We start from the raw sequence: 21,207 nt of genomic DNA on the forward strand, positions 1-21,207 counted from the left end.
CCTGTTCAGGAAGAGGTTTCTGCACTTCTTTAAGCATGCAGTGAAGGAGCGCCTTCTCCTCTTCGATGGGCACAAGAGCCACATGGACCCGGAGGTGCTCGCGGCGGCACTAAGGGAAGGGGTTATACTTCTTTGTCTTCCACCACACTGCACCCGTGTCCTGCAGCCGCTGGACGTGGCATACTTTGGCCCTTTAAAGGCTGAGTTCTCCGAGGTAGCTGGAGACCTTAGCCATTTTGACCACTCCTACATGGTAAACAAATCAGACTTTGCCAGAGTATTCCGCTACTCGTACCAGCGATGCAAGGACATGCGCTATGTGGTGGAAGGGTTTAAGAAGTGTGCCCTCTTCCCTTCTTGACCCTTCAGCCATTAAAGGGTCCCGTTTAATGTTGTCTCGGTCCCTACTGAGTCCCACCACCGCCTCTCCTGGAACCAGCAGCACTGTGCCATCTGTCAGCGCCTCCTCCCCAGCGACCGCAGGAGGACCCTCAGCCGCATCTCCAGTCCCAGTCCCTGCTCCAGTCCCAGGCCTAGCTCTAGAAGAGCACCCCCTAATAGAGGGTGGGCTGATAGCGAAGGACCTGGGGCACATCCTTACTGTCCTGAAGTATCGGCTGGACCGATACAGAAGAGTCGCTGTGGTCGCCACGTGCCTCACCGGGGAGGAATACACGCGCCGGTGGCAGGAGAGGGGTGAGAAGGAGAGGGGAAAGAGCGTCGGGCAGCCCTCAGAACACAGAGGGCACAGGAGAGGGCTGCCGTGGATGAGACCATTGGCGCCATCGCCTCTGCAGGACCCCCTGCTGGAACCACTCCTGACAGCTGTATCACCACTGCCAGTGCCTCCCGGTGTGCAACACCTGTAGGAGCCGCCGGAGTCCCCAGCTGCAGAAGGCCACGTGCCTACTCTCCCGGCCACACCGTCGTCGGCCCCTCAACCCCACCGTTACAAACACCGGCTCCTCCAAGCCATCGTCGGCGGTTTTGTCCACCGCCACCGCGATGCACACCCCCACCCTGTCTGTCACCACCAACACGGCCTCCTCTGGACCAACTGCCTCCTCAGACTCCCCTGGTCACACCACCGTAGCGGCCTCGTCTGGTGTCCCTGGCCCCCTGCAATTTGAATACCGCCACCTCCACAGGTAAACGCGTGTTAAATTACGTAAAAATGACTGTTTGTTATCTGTTTTATACAACAGCAATGTAAACAACAGAATCTATCTTTACATATCTACAGTGCATAGCACCAGCCCTCAAGTCATCTCCACCTCCTCCAAAACCTCTGCGGCTTCCTCCAGAGGTGTTGGTGTAAAAAAGTGGAAAAGGGTTTTCATGAAACATGCTCTGTCTAACAGTACTTTTTCTCAAACTGCAGCACAGAAAAGGAAGAGAAAAGCTCCACCGGTCACGTCGGTCACGCCACCCATGGCACCGCTCTCAGGTACTTCATCTGTTTTTCTCTCTCTCTCTCAGTTGTATCAATTACTATTGTTGCTGAAGAACTTCTACATTTTGTAAAACCATATTAATCCATTTGTATTATTTGGTATAAAAGAAGACCACCTGCTGTGCTCGCTGCGGGGAGCGTGATCCGCCTGCAAGCTCCTCTCAGGAGTGTAGATCCGAGGTGCCATGGTTGTGCTGTGACTTCTGTCAGCACTGGTTCCACTGCAGGTGTGTGCAGTGGGATCAAGAGGTAGCGGTGTAGCTGGAATATTATTGTGATTTTTGTGACAATATAGGGATGGAGGTCGAGATTTAATTGTTTGTGTTCATATGAAATTATTTATTTGTACAAAAAAAGAAAAGTCTAAAATGTAATATATATATATATATATATATATATATATATATATATATATATATATATATATATTTATGGAACCACTCTTGTGTAGTTCTTCCTTTACTCTCCAAGTGCATCTCTGCAACAAACTCCAAGTGTTTTCATTGTTTATGTCAATGCACATAACTGAAAATAAAGGTTTATTTGATGTAAATTATTAATACTCATATTTTAGAATTCAACTGTTATCTACTTTCTCAAAACATAAGATGAATCTGTAAAACAAATGATGAGACATTATTTGGTTATAACACTGAATATGTAGGTGATGGACCATTTTTTAATCGTCCTCAAGAGGGCGCACCGGGCCACGCAATGAAAAGTGGACAGGAAAATCATTCTTTTTTACTGGAAGCCTAGCCAACTAGTCAAACACTTCCGGTACGCGGGCGGTGTGTCTCTTGAACAAAATTGAACGGATATATCTTGTAATGGAACTGAATAGTAAGGTGGCCAACAACTGGGGCCCGAATGGCGATAATACGTGACGTTTTTTTTCTCAAAACCGCTCATCAAAAAGCTGAAAATAGTATTTCCACTGAAATGTCAAACTTGCTAATTGCTAACCCGTTAGCTAACATTTTGACACCACCAAAAATCACCTAACATTGATGGCTTGATCACAAGATAACACTGTTGAAGGTAATGCATTATTTAAACGCTGTTGAATATGCCGATAATACGGCATCCCACGCTACGTTTCCTCGTCCTCTTTTTTGTGTCATACTACCTTTAGCTAGTAGGTAGCTAGCTAACATAAGGGCGCTTGTGCTAGCTAGGTTACTTTCTAAGCTAAGCTAACGTTAGCTAATTTAGGTTTGTCTGCCCATGTTTATTAGCGCAAACTAGCTAGTAGCGTATCAACCGTGTGTCAGCCCTTGATTGCTAACGTACGTTAGCTAAAAGCTAGCTGCTGTAATGGCTATGGAAATAATCAATTTTGTCACAATTCGTAGCCACTTGTTGTAGTTGCAGGGTCTTGGGTTAAAGGGAAAATGACCAAAGTAATATAGGTGGCGTCCATCAGCAGTGCTCGTGAACAGAGAAATGTTATAGGAACAAACGAGTAAAAGTGTTTAGATTATTGGGATTGTTCAATGTTTTGGCATTGTAGTTTGAAAAATATCTCACAGTGCAAACACAAGCTATTTGAGCCTCCATTTCCGTAGGTATCCATGGTCCAGGTATTCAGGACTGGTCATTCAACTGAGACTGCTCTTCTCTGTGTCACGGAGGCTCTCCGCACTGCTAAAGCTAACTCTCTCTCCTCTGCTCTTGTCCTTCTAGACCTGTCTGCTGCCTTTGATACTGTGAACCATCAGATCCTCCTCTCCACCCTCTCCGAGCTGGGCATCTCCGGCGCGGCTCACTCCTGGATTGCGTCCTACCTGACCGGTCGCTCCTACCAAGTGGCGTGGCGAGAAGCTGTCTCCGCACCACGTGCTCTCACCACTGGTGTCCCCCAGGGCTCAGTTCTAGGCCCTCTCCTTTTCTCCCTATACACCAAGTCACTTGGCTCTGTCATATCCTCACATGGCCTCTCCTATCATTGCTACGCTGACGATACACAACTAATCTTCTCCTTTCCCCCTTCTGATAACCAGGTGGCGAATCGCATCTCTGCATGTCTGGCAGACATATCAGTATGGATGACGGATCACCACCTCAAGCTGAACCCTGGCAAGACGGAGCTGCTCTTCCTCCCGGGGAAGGACTGCCCGTTCCATGATCTCGCCATCACGGTTGACAACTCCGCTGTGTCCTCCTCCCAGAGTGCGAAGAGCCTAGGCGTGACCCTGGACAACACCCTGTCGTTCTCCGCCAACATCAAGGCGGTGACCCGCTCCTGCAGGTTCATGCTCTACAACATTCGGAGAGTACGACCCTGCCTTACACAGGAAGCGGCACAGGTCCTAATCCAGGCACTTGTCATCTCCCGTCTGGAATACTGCAACTCGCTGTTGGCTGGCCTCCCTGCCTGTGCCATTAAACCCCTACAACTCATCCAGAATGCCGCAGCCCGTCTGGTGTTCAACCTTCCCAAGTTCTCTCACGTCACCCCCCTCCTCCGCACACTCCACTGGCTTCCAGTTGAAGCTCGCATCCGCTACAAGACCATGGTGCTTGCCTATGGAGCAGTGAGGGGAACGGCACCTCTGTACCTTCGGGCTCTGATCAGTCCCTACACCCAAACGAGGGCACTGCGTTCATCCACCTCTGGCCTGCTGGCTCCCCTACCTCTGCGGAAGCATAGTTCCCGCTCAGCCCAGTCAAAACTGTTCGCTGCTCTGGCACCCCAATGGTGGAACAAGCTCCCTCACGACGCCAGGACAGCAGAGTCACTCACCACCTTCCGGAGACATTTGAAACCCCACCTCTTTAAGGAATACCTGGGATAGGATAAAGTAATCCTTCTACCCCCCCCCCCCCCCCAAAAAAAATTTTGTAAAGTGGTTATCCCACTGGCTATAGGGTGAACGCACCAATTGGTGAGTCGCTCTGGATAAGAGCGTCTGCTAAATGACGTAAATGTGCCCTTGAGCAAGGCACTTAACCCTAATTGCTCCTGTAAGTCGCTCTGGATAAGAGCGTCTGCTAAATGACTAAAATGTAAATGTAAAAATGTTACTATGAGAATATTTTGTTCCCCGTGACGTCTATGGGGTTGAAGCTCCATTGTATCTCTCGTAAGTAATGGTTCTGCCCACAGAGATCCTATACTAGTTAGTGTTGTAGTTCCTATTTCTACGGTTTTGCCTACCTGCAGCAATCAGGATTTACCTGCAGTGTTGATTGCAAATCCGTAATTTCTCATCTCATAATAACAGATGTTTTGCAAACCGTTGATGTTTAAATAAATGGATTCCCGGTGTCCGGATAACTTTTCTCTTAAGGGATCTGATTGAGTGAATCCAAAGTAAAAATGTGAACATTTTTCTGACTTGGTCTAAATACATAATAGTGATAATGAATCATTCAGGTAAAACAACACAATGTCTATTTGAGTTGAATCAACGTAATATAATAATTTTTTACCTCTATCATCTTTACTCTATGTATTGGACCACATCTAAACAACTTACTCAAGCTTATCTACTCATAAAAACAAGCAAAAAGATCTACTCAATAATATGACGTGTGCTTTTGTTGACTGTAATAGCTTGAGTACATTCCACAAAGTCATTTTTTACAGTGTATCTAAAGACACGTTTGTTGTGGTGATGCACTTTTTCTTTGACGTTGAACTTGCATTGAACAGACAAATCCATTTCGTTACAACCCTTTTGTAGTATGACTTAGGAATATTTGTTGATGATCCTAATGTCTATGCTTGAATAGTGATTGGTTGTTGGTGAAATATTGCTGAGAACCCATCGTTTCCTGCCCTTTTTTCACTATTGAGCAATTTTGAAAAATTTGCTTTGCTATTGGATTCATAATGGTGACCTGGGACAAGTAATTAGTGAAAACCAGAGTTCAGCAGTTGCCATTAAAGCGATCGAACCAAGTCATCCAAATAGGCTAGTATTAGCCTAAAGCAGGGTTTCCCAAACTCGGGGGACGTTTTGGGAGTTTTTGCCCTAGCACTACACAGCTGCTTCAAATAATCAACTCATCATCATCAAGCTGGAGTATTAGAATCAGCTGTGGAGTGCTAGGGTAAAACGCAACAACGCGCACCCCTTGGGGACCCCAGGACCGCGTTTGGGAAACGCTGGCCTAAAGAGCAAATACAGAAAGGGAATCACCATGATGTGCAGTACCCACATTTAACCACAAGATGGCCTCCGTGCTCCACTGTAAAGTTTTGGCCTCTGCATGAGTCTCTCAGCAGCACTGCAACATGGGACTTTCAAAGTAAGTTGGCATGCAATGTTTTTTTCTGGACTGCATGCAAGGCTATTATTACACACAACTAATAGTGTCAATTATTCATCTGAACACAATTCTTGTTACTATTCGGCCTATATTATCACTCGTTTCTTTTCCCCCTCCTTTGTAAAGCATTTTACTGTGCTACTATAGTTCAAAGGAAGTGGATGATGCCAGATGGTTGTGTATATACACACACACACACACAAACATTGAAGCTAGACTTCAGGCAACTAAAAGGTGCAATACGTAGCTTTTAGACGTGTTAGTGAACAACATACATGGTGGCTAATGTAGAGGTGCGTGTATACATGGAACAATTGTGCCTTTTTGATGGAAATATGGAGGTGGCTCTTAAAAGAGCCTTTGGGGGATTTTCGAGTTCAGGTCATCCTCATTTATGCGCGCTCTCCGCGAATACGGCGGGCCAGCTGGATGTCCTTGGGCATGATGGTCACCCGCTTGGCGTGGATGGCGCACAGGTTGGTGTCCTCGAACAGGCCGACCAGGTAAGCCTCGCTAGCCTCCTGCAGGGCCATCACGGCGGAGCTCTGGAAGCGCAGGTCGGTCTTGAAGTCCTGGGCGATTTCTCGCACCAGTCGCTGTAAGGGCAGCTTGCGGATGAGTAGCTCAGTGGACTTCTGGTAACGACGGATCTCTCTCAGAGCCACGGTGCCGGGCCTGTAACGGTGAGGCTTCTTCACACCGCCGGTGGCCGGGGCACTCTTGCGAGCAGCCTTAGTGGCGAGCTGCTTCCTGGGGGCTTTGCCACCGGTGGATTTGCGAGCGGTTTGCTTGGTTCTGGCCATGGCGCTGCTCTGACAGTCGGGAGTATAGCCTCGAAATGCCTATGTGAAGTTTATAAAGCCGGCAGTGGCGCCTGCTGATTGGACACCATCTCCCCACCACCCCGATTGGCCCGTTGCGCAGGCCTCCTCCGTTGGCCATTGGACGGGAGGCCCGGCCTCTCCAAAATTCAAACTCCCGGTGCGCGCGCAATAGGATGCCGCCGGCCCTTTACGCGCAATAGGACGCCGCCGGCCCTTTATGCGCAATAGGACGCCGCCGGCCCTTTACGCAGAATAATAGTCGCCAAAGTCAAGAGTGACATCTTATAGGCACGTGTAATCTAATGCTAGCCTGCTATGGCAAACGAGGCCTAGTAGGTGTTGTTGTTCATGCAAGGCCTCATGTGGGCACAGAATGTCGAAATAGTTGTGTATACACCCACTCAATGTATTGCGGTCATAGAAAGGTACTTTGCGCTTTTGGAGAGCTAGGTGGTTGGCTCTTAAAAGAGCCTTTGGGGGTTGAGTAGTCAAGTTGAAGTCGCAGTAGCGATTTTACTTGGCTTTGACTGCCTTCTCGGTCTTCTTGGGGAGTAGCACTGCCTGGATGTTGGGCAGCACACCACCCTGAGCGATGGTCACACCGCCGAGCAGTTTGTTCAGCTCCTCGTCGTTACGGACGGCCAGCTGCAGATGACGGGAGATGATACGAGTCTTCTTGTTGTCACGGGCAGCGTTGCCGGCCAACTCCAGGATCTCAGCAGTCAGGTACTCGAGCACGGCGGCCAGGTAGACTTGTGCGCCAGCGCCCACACGCTCGGCGTAGTTGCCTTTGCGCAGCAGCCTGTGCACACGGCCCACGGGGAACTGGAGGCCGGCACGGGATGAACGGGTCTTTGCCTTCGCCCTGGCCTTGCCTCCGGTTTTGCCTCTTCCGCTCATATTGGTAGCTTGAGAAAGTCACAGAAAGTCTGAATGAGCCGCTCGCCACTCCGAGAGCCGTACTTATACCTCGCCACAAGAGGCAACGATTGGCCACCGGGCCAGTGTGGCCTTATCCAATTGGAGCGAGGGACAGACAGACAGCCCTAAGCCGGTTCCCACCCACAGGCAGCGAGTGAGAGGCTACTTTGTTTCCCTCCGACTTTGTTACTTTGTGTCATTTCGCGTGAGCGCCAAAATGTCCGAAATGAAATCCTCACATTATTTCTCTCCAAATGGGAAACAAACAGCTGGTGAGGGTGCACTCTTGAGTTTGAAATCGAAGCCACTATAGTATTGTTATTGTTATTACATGACACTTGTAACTCATCACAGCAGCCTGCCTCTGAACGGGAAAAGCCCAGTGGCTCATATATAAAAATGGCTGTTGAGGGTGCACTCGTGAGTTTGAATTCGAAGCCACTATAGTATTGTTATTTTTATTACATGGCACTTGTAACACATCACAGCAGCCTGCCTCTGAACGGGAATAGCCCAGTGGCTCATATATAAAAATGGCTGGTGAGGGTGCACTCGTGAGGTCGAATTTCTAAGCCATTTTGGCCCTCTATTAAATGCCTCTCCCTTCGCACACACCCAGAGTGGGACAATGTTGTGTGTGTAAAAGTAGCCTAGTGTGCGTAATTTCTTTTTCACGACAGGTAGTACATGGAAATCAATGCGCTTTCTATGGAAAGAGGTGGGTGGCTCTTAAAAGAGCCTTTTGTGGTACAACATGTGTCGAGTAGAACACTGTTTGTAATAGGTTTACTTCTTCTTGGGGGCTGCCTTCTTGGCCTTGGCTGCCTTGGGCTTGGCGGCTTTGGGCTTGGCTGCCTTTGTAGCCTTCTTGGGACTCTTGGCTGCCTTCTTGGCCGCTGCGGCGGGCTTCTTCACCTTCTTGGGGCTCTTGGCGGCCTTTGTGGGTGTAGCGGGCTTCTTGGCCTTCTTGGGGGACTTCTTTGCGGCGACGGCTTTCTTGGCTGCTACCTTCTTGGGCTTCTTCGCCGCGGCGGGCTTCTTGGCGGCCAACTTCTTTACTTTGGGGACTGCGGCTTTCTTGGCGGGCTTCTTCGCCTCGACGGCTTTCTTGTTGATCTTGAAGGAGCCGGATGCACCGGTGCCCTTGGTCTGGACCAGGGTGCCCTTGGTGACGAGGCTCTTGACTGCGATCTTGACGCGGGAGTTGTTCTTCTCCACGTCGTAGCCGCCTGCCGCCAGCGTCTTCTTGATCGCGGCCAGGGACACGCCGCTCCTCTCCTTGGAAGCGGTCACAGCCTTGACGATGAGCTTGCCTACGCTGGGTCCCACTTTCTTGGGCTTGGCTGCTGCCTTCTTCTTGGGTGCCTTGGCCGGCGCGGCGGCGGCGGGTGCTGGTGCGACGTCTGCCATGTCTATCTGTCGTTTGGTCCGGTACACACACACACACACACACACACACACACACACGGTCTGCGAGGAGTAGTTTGCTGTAGACGCTGCTCTGCGCTATTGAAGCTCCACACCGAGCAGGGGGCTGGCCTTAAACGCGACATGAGAACCATGTAGACTCAAGCCACCCAGCTCGGCTTCTCTGGGCTGGCCAAATGCTTTTTCACTTGTGTTTTCTGGTCGCCTATATCGGGCCAAAAGTCACCGACGGAGCCGTGTTTTTGGTCCAAAAGCGAACGGCCCAGCGAGCAAACTTGTCTCCGTTCAGAATAAAGTCAAGTGGGCCGCGGAAGGGCCGTGCATTTTGTTGCGACTCGCTCAAAACCTCACCGCTGGACTGTCGGGTGGAGCGGTGCGCACTGGTTTTCCTGTGCTATTTGTCTCCTAAATGGGCTAAAAGTGCATCCGATTGCGAGCAGCACTTGTTGTGAAGTGAGCCGAGATGTCTGGCAAGGGAATCAAATGGTTTGGGGTCCCCTGATTACATTTACATTTACATTTTAGTCATTTAGCAGACGCTCTTATCCAGAGCGACTTACAGGAGCAATTAGGGTTAAGTGCCTTGCTCAAGGGCACATTTACGTCATTTAGCAGACGCTCTTATCCAGAGCGACTTACAAATTCGTGAATTCACCCTATAGCCTGTGGGATAACCACCTTACAATTCATTTTTTATTTTTTATTTTTTATTTTTAATGTTTTTATTTTTATTTTATTTTTATATATATATATATATATATATATATATATATATTTTTTTTGGGGGGGGGGGGGGGGGGGTAGAAGGATTAATTTATCCTATCCCAGGTATTCCTTAAAGAGGTGGGGTTTCAAATGTCTCCGGAAGGTGGTGAGTGACTCCGCTGTCCTGGCGTCGTGAGGGAGCTTGTTCCACCATTGGGGTGCCAGAGCAGCGAACAGTTTTGACTGGGCTGAGCGGGAACTATGCTTCCGCAGAGGAAGGGGAGCCAGCAGGCCAGAGGTGGATGAACGCAATGCCCTCGGTTGGGTGTAGGGACTGATCAGAGCCTGAAGGTACGGAGGTGCCGTTCCCCTCACTGCTCCATAGGCAAGCACCATGGTCTTGTAACGGATGCGAGCTTCAACTGGAAGCCAGTGGAGTGTGCGGAGGAGGGGGGTGACGTGAGAGAACTTGGGAAGGTTGAACACCAGACGGGCTGCGGCATTCTGGATGAGTTGTAGGGGTTTAATGGCACAGGCAGGGAGGCCAGCCAACAGCGAGTTGCAGTAATCCAGACGGGAGATGACAAGTGCCTGGATTAGGACCTGTGCCGCTTCCTGTGTAAGGCAGGGTCGTACTCTCCGAATGTTGTAGAGCATGAACCTGCAGGATCGGGTCACCGCCTTGATGTTAGCGGAGAACGACAGGGTGTTGTCCAGGGTCACGCCAAGGCTCTTCGCACTCTGGGAGGAGGACACAACGGAGTTGTCAACCGTGATGGCGAGATCATGGAACGGGCAGTCCTTCCCCGGGAGGAAGAGCAGCTCCGTCTTGCCAGGGTTCAGCTTGAGGTGGTGATCCGTCATCCATACTGATATGTCTGCCAGACATGCAGAGATACGATTCGCCACCTGGTTATCAGAAGGGGGAAAGGAGAAGATTAGTTGTGTATCGTCAGCGTAGCAATGATAGGAGAGGCCATGTGAGGATATGACAGAGCCAAGTGACTTGGTGTATAGGGAGAATAGGAGAGGGCCTAGAACTGAGCCCTGGGGGACACCAGTGGTGAGAGCACGTGGTGCGGAGACAGCTTCTCGCCACGCCACTTGGTAGGAGCGACCGGTCAGGTAGGACGCAATCCAGGAGTGAGCCGCGCCGGAGATGCCCAGCTCGGAGAGGGTGGAGAGGAGGATCTGATGGTTCACAGTATCAAAGGCAGCAGACAGGTCTAGAAGGACAAGAGCAGAGGAGAGAGAGTTAGCTTTAGCAGTGCGGAGAGCCTCCGTGACACAGAGAAGAGCAGTCTCAGTTGAATGACCAGTCCTGAAACCTGACTGGTTTGGATCAAGAAGGTCATTCTGAGAGAGATAGCAAGAGAGTTGGCTAAAGACGGCACGCTCAATAGTTTTGGAAAGAAAAGAAAGAAGGGATACTGGTCTGTAGTTGTTGACATCAGTGGGATCGAGTGTTGGTTTTTTGAGAAGGGGTGCAACTCTCGCTCTCTTGAAGACGGAAGGGACATAGCCAGCGGTCAAGGATGAGTTGATCAGCGAGGTGAGGTAGGGGAGAAGGTCACCGGAGATGGTCTGGAGAAGAGAGGAGGGGATGGGGTCAAGCGGGCAGGTTGTTGGGCGGCCTGCAGTCACAAGTCGCAGGATTTTATCTGATGTGGACCAGGGTGTTTTAAAGAAGTGCTCTTTTGGGGACCTTAAAACACATGCACCCGTGAGGCCTGGCTGAGACTAGTGTTGTACTTCAAGTTTCAAGTTGTATTCGTCGTATGTACAGGATCCACATGGTATGAACTGTCCTACGACATGATTACTTGCACTGTGTGTGTATTAGTACTTTTTGTGCACTGGCAGTGTGTGTGTTGTTGTTGTATTTGTAGCCTACTATTTCTACACAGTGAGATTGTGTGTTGTCTTCCCCTCCCTTCTGGTAGGTAGGTAGGTTGGCTGTCTCTACTAATATATTGTTCACCTGCTTGACTCGGCAGCGTGACTCGGCTCGGTCTTTGTGTCTGTGGGTCTTGGTGTCTGGCTGGCGCTATGGAGGCTGGCGCCCCATGGGCTATGGCGCGTTGATATAGGCCTAGATAGAGGGAGTCTCTCTCTCTCTCTCTCTCTCTCTCAGTCTCTCTCTCTATCTCTCTCTCTCTCAGTCTCTCTCTCTCTCTATCTCTCTCTCTCTCAGTCTCTCTATCTCTCTCTTTCTCTCTCAGTCTCTCTCTGTCTCTCTCTCTCCGAGTGGGACAAGTGCTGCATATGTGGTTGGACTGGGAGAAGAATCACAGCAGGTGCATGTGGGTCAGAAGGCTGATTGCGGCCTCTTTTCTTTTCCCTGTTGTATAGGCTATCCCCAAGGTAGTCATTGGAATCCACTACTGCTCCAACGACTATCACACTCACTCACTCACTCACTTTGTTATACTGTGACTTGGCCTACAGACACATTCATATCCCCACTTTGTCACGTGGAAGCCACTGCCTTTTATCCTGTTGCCTCGTGAGTGTAGTAGGAAGGAAAATACACTACTTGACTCAAATGTACTACACTTCACATGGTCATTTTGAGTCATGTAGCAGACGCTCTTATCCAGAGCCACTTACAGTTAAGTGAGTGCGTACATTTTCATACTGGCCCCCCGTGGGAAACGAACCCGCAACCCTGGCGTTGCAAGCGCTGTGCTCTACCAACTGAGCTACAGGGGACTATATGGATGATGCGACCTTGACCGGAAATGACCCGTAGGCCAAAAGGGCTACGTTCATATAAATATATATATATATATAATTATATACATTCATTCATATTATTCACCACCTTTTTATTCTTGCCATTATCATTCTCGTTCACATCATTAGGGTATAGTCCAATGATGGAGCATCCATTCACTCCATCCGTGTCCTACCGATTCAGGAAGTCAACTCAAAATGACTATCCGCTCATTAGACGACAAAAGGCATTTCTTTCCAATCAAACCCAACAGACTGCCTTTTTGATTGATTTATTTACACCCTTTGTCAAATGGTGCCATTTTACATTGCCTTCACCTGGAATGGAGCCCGACAAACATGGGTTACTATTCAGCGCGCAAAGACACCAAAAAAGGCGCGCTAAACCCCTACGCTGGAACGGGCAGGGGAAATGATACAATGTAGCCGCTCTCCGAGCCGGCGCGCGCCGCCCATTAAACAATGATACAATGTAACAGCGGTCATACAATGTAATGCAGCCTACCTACGCATTCATTTGGTGGCGATGGAATTGCTTTTTTTACTGACAGAGTGGGTGGCTCTTAAAAGAGCCTTTGGGTTAGTAGAGCAGTCCAAATGCGCTGTTTACTTGGAGCTGGTGTACTTGGTTACGGCCTTGGTGCCCTCGGACACGGCGTGTTTGGCAAGTTCACCGGGGAGCAGCAGGCGCACTGCGGTCTGGATCTCCCTGGAGGTGATGGTAGAACGCTTGTTGTAGTGGGCCAGGCGAGAGGACTCTCCGGCGATACGCTCGAAGATGTCGTTCACAAAGGAGTTCATGATACCCATGGCCTTGGAGGAGATGCCGGTGTCGGGGTGGACCTGCTTCAGGACTTTGTACACGTAGATGGCGTAACTCTCCTTCCTGGACTTTCTGCGCTTCTTGCCGCCCTTCCCTGCGGTCTTGGTGACGGCTTTCTTGGAGCCCTTCTTGGGTGCTGACTTTGCTGGCTCGGGCATGATGATGTCTCGTTGCTTCTCAGAAACGAATGAGGGGGTGAAGGGCGCTTACCCGTCTTATGAAGAGGAAGCTAAGCAAAGTCAGCGGCCGTAGACACTCCCCTGCTTGCTCCCTCCCTCCCTCCCTCCTTCCCTCCTCTCTATAGCCTATGCTCTGTGACCGATGGGGAATTGTGTGTTTCAAAAGGGGGGCTTTAATAGGTGTCCAAATGGCACGATTGTTGTGCCAAATAATGCTGGTGATAGAATTGCCCACTTTGGCACCGTCAGACATAGGGCTCCCATTTTGGACTGTGTGTGTGTGTGCGCGCTGTCCCCCTCTTTTCGAGCCACGTCTACCGACTCGTGGTGGCTTTATGTTGTCCAAATTCCACCATTGCTTGACCCAAAATAATAACGTTCTTACACTTTGTCACTGTCAGATATAGGCCTCCCTCTGTGCGCTAAAACTGGACGGGACAATAGAATCCTCTAATTAATACTCCCTGTCCACTCGAAGTGGCTCATACTTTCTTACTAAATAGCATTACATTTAAAAAAATATATATAACACTATATGGAATGGGCCCATTTGAAGCGGATGTGGGTGGCTCTTAAAAGAGCCTTTGGGTTTGAGTCGGGGTGTTGAGGTTCCGAAGAGAGTGGGTTTAACCGCCAAAACCGTACAGGGTGCGTCCCACATCCATGGCGGTAATGGTCTTCCTCTTGGCGTGCTCGGTGTAGGTGACTGCGTCACGGATCACATTCTCCAGGAACACCTTCAGGACACCGCGGGTCTCCTCGTAGATCAGACCGGAAATACGCTTCACGCCGCCGCGGCGAGCCAGACGGCGGATAGTGGGTTTGGTGATTCCCTGGATGTTATCGCGGAGAACTTTGCGGTGACGCTTGGCGCCTCCTTTTCCGAGTCCCTTGCCGCCTTTGCCTCTTCCGTACATGGTGTGTTCGCTAGTTGAGTTCAAGTGAATGAATGACTTCAGCGCCGGTGCGCGGTGCGCTATTATCTGCGTTTGGTCGACCTGATTGAGGCCGGCGGCACAGAAAGCGCGCCTCTGTTATATGTTCGGAGGCGTTGCAAAGGGGAGGGCGCTCGTTCTAGGGGACTAGGGAGGAGCGATTTCAAAGATGACGTGAAAGCAACTAACGTGCGTGGGAAACATACTCAAATACTGATATAGGCTATGTGGAACACAAGGCCAAACTGTGACAACTGGGAGATCAGCTAGTACACTGTGTCCCTCTCCTCATATTGTTGTTGTTGTTGTTGTTGTTGTTGTTGTTGCACCTGATTCTATTATTTAGGTGACAGGTTGTTCAATCAGCTGTGGCTGTCCAGGCCTACAAGAAAAATGGGTCCTGTTGGGGGTAGGCTACTCTACCGCTGGAGTTGGGAAACACTGAACTAGTAGGATCAGTCTGTTTAGCTATGGAAGGACGTGTCGTATTGACTGTCATTAATAACATCGCTCTTCTTCTTTCTTCCATAGACAGCACTTGGCCTGACAGTAAGGGGGCCAAGAGGACCTGGGGTGCGGATGGGAGGGGTGGTGATCCCTCTGCAAGCTGGAGCATTTAGAAAATAGTTGCCATCATCCTTATGCCTAATGTGTGTTGCAGCCAAACAGCACACACTGTTTGTGTGACTCCCTGACATTACGCTATGATGTAAGCACATTTGGGAATGTCTTCTATTTTGTTGCATAAAGACGACCGTATGCATAAACGGTGAGGCCGAGAGTGGCGTACCTTTACACACACACCCACACACACACAATGAAGGGATTGATTTCCTACCCATACAGAGGTGATAGTGATGTGCCAATATTGTATTGTACCTTTCTTTGCAAACCAATAATAAAGCTTCTTATAATGGGGATTATTGTTATGATGTTGATAATTTGTATTCCCGCAGGATAGCCTCAGATGTGTCGTCAAAGGACGGCCACAGAAAGAGGGCCCATCTCAACTGTTCATTTCAAAAGGGACAAATTGGAGGGGGGCACTGATGCCATAAGGGCCCAAGAGCACAGACTGCCACTTTATCATTCAGGGCAGTTTAACATCTCAGATGTGACTAGCTTTCATAGGACAACTTATTGTTGCCATAATTGTCACTTACCTGTACTTACTGGCTGCCGGCCCTCGGTGGAGTATATCGAGGAACAGAGGGTGCCTTTTAGGATAAGGACTAACAAGGTTTTGACTAGGTGGGATACAGCTACGACCGGAAGTGACTTTTCCCTAGCGGGTTAGGCGAATTAGGCTAGAGTGCAGATACTTGACATGTACAGTACAACAACAAATCACAGAGGGCCTGTTACCGCACCCTATAGCCTTGAAAATAATAATATAATAACATATCGTAATAATAATCATATATAATAATCCAAAATCACCTTTGACTACAGCTCATCAAAAAGCTGAAAATAGTATTTCCACTGAAATGTCAAACTTGCTAATTGCTAACCCGTTAGCTAACATTTTGACACCACCAAAAATCACCTAACATTGATGGCTTGATCACAAGATAACACTGTTGAAGGTAATGCATTATTTAAATGCTGTTGAATATGCCGAGAATACGGCGTCCCACGCTACGTTTCCTCGTCCTCTTTTTTGTGTCATACTACCTTTAGCTAGTAGGTAGCTAGCTAACATAAGGGCGCTTGTGCTAGCTAGGTTACTTTCTAAGCTAAGCTAACGTTAGCTAATTTAGGTTTGTCTGCCCATGTGTATTAGCGCGAACTCGCTAGTAGCGTATCAACCGTGTGTCAGCCCTTGATTGCTAACGTACGTTAGCTAAAAGCTAGCTGCTGTAATGGCTATGGAAATAATCAATTTTGTCACAATTCGTAGCCACTTGTTGTAGTTGTATAGGGTCTTGATAAAATGGGTTAATGGTTATGTTTAGTCGTCTAGATTCTTCTTTTAACAGATGTGGCCGCTCAGAGAATAGAATTAGTAACATGCAAAGAAGGACCACACAAGGGTGATTTCAGGAAATATGACCAAGACATTTGCACGCCAAAAGACAGGAAGTGATCAACCAGTGTCCCAGTGTTGAAGACATGAAAGACAGATAGCCTGCTCTGTTTAGAAGCCTCTCAGGTGAGTCGGCAGGCAAAAAAAGAAAATGCCAAATGATGTCTTCACTATGACAAACCTCTTTGTTATGAGCCTTGCTTGATGATATTTCAATATTTGTCTTTCAGATCAATGAACAATTCCACAGGCTCACCGCAAAGCATCTTGAGGCAAGGTTTATGCAGGACACCCCTAAGCTGCTGTCCTTATTCCATTCCAAGGGAGGAGTACTTTCAGACAGATTGCGGGTCATGCTGGATGGTAAAGTATCCTCAGGAAAAATGCACTGTTTTGTATTTAGCTGGCTGATGTTCGGTGCTGCAATTTAAGCCACGGGCCCCGCTGTGCTATTGTACACCTTTTGCTAATATAGGATAATTGGGTCGGTGATTTCATAGATTTCACATGCACAGATTGAATCCAATGAGATCAGTGATTTTATTCTATATCAGGGTCATGATGTGAGTTCAGTGAGGAATTATTGTTCAGCTTTACTGGAGGTGGCCTCATTAAAGACTACCGTGTGGGGGCAATAAAGCATTTTCATCCATGAATATTCGATCACGTGTGTGTGTGTGTGTGTGTGTGAGAGAGAGGGAGAGAATGTTCACTGCAATCTGATAACAAATAAGGGCATGTCGTAATCCAGGTGGAATAAAATGTGTTCCCCACATTGACAGAATGTCTGTATTTGTGTGTTATTTATTTTACAGGAAGCTGAGGGGGGTCATTTCCTGCAAGACCTTGCGCAACATGTAAAGCAAATCTATGCGATCAACAAGGAGGGTGCCGTGGCGAGTGATGGTCCAGAGGAGGTAGGCGTCATCCTTAGGTGATCACCGGTCTGAGTTTTGCAAAGGCTTCTGCCATTCTTCTTGGCATGACATACAGTGAGGGGAAAAAAGTATTTGATCCCCTGCTGATTCTGTACGTTTGCCCACTGACAAAGAAATGATCAGTCTATAATTTGAATGGTAGGTTTATTTGAACAGTGAAATACAGAATAACAGCAAAAACTTCCAGAAAAAAACGCATGTCCAAAATGTTATAAATTGATTAGCATTTTAATGAGGGAAATAAGTATTTGACCCCCTCTCAATCAGAAAGATGTCTGGCTCCCAGGTATCTTTTATACAGGTAACGAGCTGAGATTAGGAGCACACTCATAAAGGGAATGCTCCTAATCTCAGCGTGTTACCTGTATAAAAGACACTGGTCCACAGAAGCAATCAATCAATCAGATTCCATACTCTCCGCCGTGGCCAAGACCAAAGACCTCTCCAAGGATGTCAGGGACAAGATACTTATTTCCCTCATTAAAATGCAAATGAATTTATAACATTTTGGACATGCGTTTTTCTGGATTGTTTTGTTGTTATTCTGTCTCTCACTGTTCAAATAAACCTACCATTACAATTATAGACTGATCATGTCTTTGTCAGTGGGCAAACGTACAAAATAAGCAGGGGATCAAATACTTTTTCCCCTCACTGTATGCTCTGAATCTCAGCCACCCCTAAAAGCCGGAGTACATGTTCAAGGCATTCCAGAAAGTGTTTGTGGAGCTGGACTGCTCAAAGCTCACAGTCAAGATGACAGGCCTCAAGAACAAATGACTGTCTTAAGCAGAATGCCAGGCCAGAGGACAATTGTCATAGACTGAATGTCAGGGTTACTTTGTAACACCTTCGTAGTTAAACGCTGAGGTGCCTTTTGGAACTCTTCTCTCCCTTCATTTTTTCTGGTAGCAGGTCAGGAACGGTGTCCTCTACCACAGGCCCGCTTGTTGTTGGTGAAGCCGCCTGGGGCACAGAATCTGTGCTGGGACCAACCTCTGCCTACCGGGGGATGGTCACCGAGAGGCGGGGCTCGAGCACATTGCGGTCTGGGACCCCGTCCCCGATGGGCGGTCATCTAGGCTAAAGAGGTTAGAGGGTAAGGAAGACACGTTTATTCTGCAAGGTGTGTTTTAAAGGGTCACTGCCACGGTATTTTCCATTGTGTTTTTGTATACAAGAGATACCAAATAGGTGTTTTTAATGAAGGATGTCATTGTAAAATGTAATGTCCATTTTGTTCCCATACAGTTGCGGTTTGAAATGTCCATTTTTGAATCCGTTGTACGTACCATTTTGAGGTTTCATCAAGGTACACACCTTTTACCACTGGTATTTTGACAATTCTACCATCAATCAATCAATCAATGAAGTGGATCTATAAAGCCCTTTTTACATCAACAGATGTCACAAAGTGCTATGCAGAAACCCAGCCTAAAACCCCAAACGGCAAGCGATGCAGATGTAGAAACGCGGTGGCTAGGAAAAACTCCCTAGAAAGGCACAAACCTAGAGAACAACCAGGCTCTGAGGGGTGCCCAGTGCCCTTCTGCCTGTGCCGGGTGGAGATTACAACAGTACGTGGCCATTAAGGGCACATTTCTCTCCAAGATGTTCAAACGTTCATAGATGACCAGCAGGGTCAAATAATAAGCACAGTGGTTGTAGAGGTTGCAACAGGTCAGTCGGTACAGTCGGTACATCAGGAGTAAATGTCACTTGGCTTTTCATAGGCGGCCATTTAGAGGTTGAAATAGCAGCAGGTGTGGTACTGTTGAAAAAAGGCGCACCTACAACATTAATGGGTTAAAGGAAAAATGACCAAAGTAATATAGGTGGCATCCATCAGCAGTGCTCGTGAACAGAGAAATGTTATAGGAACAAACGAGTAAAAGTGTTTAGATTATTGGGGTTGTTCAATGTTTTGGCATTGTAGTTTGAAAAATATCCCACAGTGCAAACACGAGCTATTTGAGCCTCCATTTCCGTAGGTATCCATGGTTACTATGAGAATATTTTGTTCCCTGTGACGTCTATGGGGTTGAAGCGCCATTGTATCTCTCGTATGTAATGGTTCTGCCCACAGAGATCCTATACTAGTTAGTGTTGTAGTTCCTATTTCTACGGTTTTGCCTACCTGCAGCAATCAGGATTTACCTGCAGTGTTGATTGCAAATCCGTAATTTCTCATCTCATAATAACAGATGTTTTGCAAACCGTTGATGTTTAAATAAATGGATTCCCGGTGTCCGGATACCTTTTCTCTTAAGGGATCTGATTGAGTGAATCCAAAGTAAAAATGTGAAAATTTTTCTGACTTGGTCTAAATACATAATAGGATGAATCATTCAGGTAAAATAACACAATGTCTATTTGAGTTGAATCAACGTAATATAATCCTTTTTTACCTCTATCATCTTTACTCTATGTATTGGACCACATCTAAACAACTTACTCAAGCTTATCTACTCATAAAAACAAGCAAAAAGATCTACTCAATAATATGACGTGTGCTTTTGTTGACTGTAATAGCTTGAGTACATTCCACAAAGTCATTTTTTATAGTGTATCTAAAGACACGTTTGTTGTGGTGATGATCTTTTTCTTTGACGTTGAACTTGCATTGAACGGACAAATCCATTTCGTTACAACCCTTTTGTAGTATGATTTAGGAATATTTGTTGATGATCCTAATGTCTATGCTTGAATAGTGATTGGTTGTTGGTGAAATATTGCTGAGAACCCATCGTTTCCTGCCCTTTTTTCACTATTGAGCAATTTTGAAAAATTTGCTTTGCTATTGGATTCATAATGGTGACCTGGGACAAGTAATTAGTGAAAACCAGAGTTCAGCAGTTGCCATTAAAGCGATCGAACCAAGTCATCCTAATAGGCTAGTATTAGCCTAAAGCAGGGTTTCCCAAACTCGGGGCACGTTTTGGGAGTTTTTGCCCTAGCACTACACAGCTGCTTCAAATAATCAACTCATCATCATCAAGCTGGAGTATTAGAATCAGCTGTGGAGTGCTAGGGCAAAACGCAACAACGCGCACCCCTTGGGGACCCCAGGACCACGTTTGGGAAACGCTGGCCTAAAGAGCAAATACTGAAAGGGAATCACCATGATGTGCAGTACCCACATTTAACCACAAGATGGCCTCCGTGCTCCACTGTAAAGTTTTGGCCTCTGCATGAGTCTCTCAGCAGCACTGCAACATGGGACTTTCAAAGTAAGTTGGCATGCAATGTTTTTTCTGGACTGCATGCAAGGCTATTATTACACACAACTAATAGTGTCAGTTATTCATCTGAACACAATTCTTGTTCCTATTCGGCCTATATTATCACTCGTTTCTTTTCCCCCTCCTTTGTAAAGCATTTTACTGTGCTACTATAGTTCAAAGGAAGTGGATGATGCCAGAGTATATACACACACACACACACACACAAACATTGAAGCTAGACTTCAGGCAACTAAAAGGTGCAATACGTAGCTTTTAGACGTGTTAGTGAACAACATACATGGTGGCTAATGTAGAGGTGCGTGTATACATGGAACAATTGTGCCTTTTTGATGGAAATATGGAGGTGGCTCTTAAAAGAGCCTTTGGGGGATTTTCGAGTTCAGGTCATCCTAATTTATGCGCGCTCTCCTCGAATACAGCGGGCCAGCTGGATGTCCTTGGGCATGATGGTCACCCGTTTGGCGTGGATGGCGCACAGGTTGGTGTCCTCGAACAGGCCGACCAGGTAAGCCTCGCTAGCCTCCTGCAGGGCCATCACGGCGGAGCTCTGGAAGCGCAGGTCGGTCTTGAAGTCCTGGGCGATTTCTCTCACCAGGCGCTGTAAGGGCAGCTTGCGGATGAACAGTTCAGTGGACTTCTGGTAACGACGGATCTCTCTCAGAGCCACGGTGCCGGGCCTGTAACGGTGAGGCTTCTTCACACCGCCGGTGGCCGGG

At 47.8% G+C, this 21,207-nt stretch overlaps 4 protein-coding genes and 1 long non-coding RNA gene across 6 annotated transcripts; 1 reads left to right on the forward strand and 4 right to left on the reverse strand.

The window, feature by feature from the left end:
* Window positions 1–1,068: 1,068 nt before the first annotated feature.
* On the forward strand, window positions 1,069–17,189 carry LOC311143273. 2 transcript variants are annotated; one of them, XR_014614403.1, is made up of 4 exons: window positions 1,069–1,148; window positions 1,382–1,447; window positions 16,539–16,671; window positions 17,124–17,189. It is a non-coding gene; the product is annotated as an uncharacterized lncRNA (long non-coding RNA). The 2 variants fall into 2 exon arrangements; XR_014614404.1 differs by lacking the exons at window positions 16,539–16,671; window positions 17,124–17,189 and adding an exon at window positions 1,562–1,691.
* LOC311144049 (histone H2A-like) lies at window positions 6,100–7,455 on the reverse strand (the record flags this gene model as incomplete). The annotated part of the gene is made up of 2 exons (XM_084179985.1): window positions 6,100–6,481; window positions 7,073–7,455. The coding sequence occupies 2 exons, from the start codon at window positions 7,453–7,455 to the stop codon at window positions 6,124–6,126; spliced, it is 741 nt and encodes a 246-aa protein (XP_084036111.1). The 3' UTR covers window positions 6,100–6,123.
* Window positions 8,263–8,886, reverse strand: LOC311143508 (histone H1-like; the record flags this gene model as incomplete). The annotated part of the gene is made up of 1 exon (XM_084179334.1): window positions 8,263–8,886. The coding sequence occupies one exon, from the start codon at window positions 8,884–8,886 to the stop codon at window positions 8,263–8,265; it is 624 nt and encodes a 207-aa protein (XP_084035460.1).
* Window positions 12,952–13,326, reverse strand: LOC311143569 (histone H2B; the record flags this gene model as incomplete). Its single annotated transcript, XM_084179421.1, has 1 exon — window positions 12,952–13,326. The coding sequence occupies one exon, from the start codon at window positions 13,324–13,326 to the stop codon at window positions 12,952–12,954; it is 375 nt and encodes a 124-aa protein (XP_084035547.1).
* Window positions 13,974–14,264, reverse strand: LOC311143360 (histone H4-like; the record flags this gene model as incomplete). The annotated part of the gene is made up of 1 exon (XM_084179201.1): window positions 13,974–14,264. The coding sequence occupies one exon, from the start codon at window positions 14,262–14,264 to the stop codon at window positions 13,974–13,976; it is 291 nt and encodes a 96-aa protein (XP_084035327.1).
* Window positions 17,190–21,207: the final 4,018 nt, after the last annotated feature.

This window comes from Coregonus lavaretus, assembly GCF_964263955.1.
Source record: "Coregonus lavaretus genome assembly, chromosome: 16".
Taxonomy (NCBI): Eukaryota; Metazoa; Chordata; class Actinopteri; order Salmoniformes; family Salmonidae; genus Coregonus; species Coregonus lavaretus.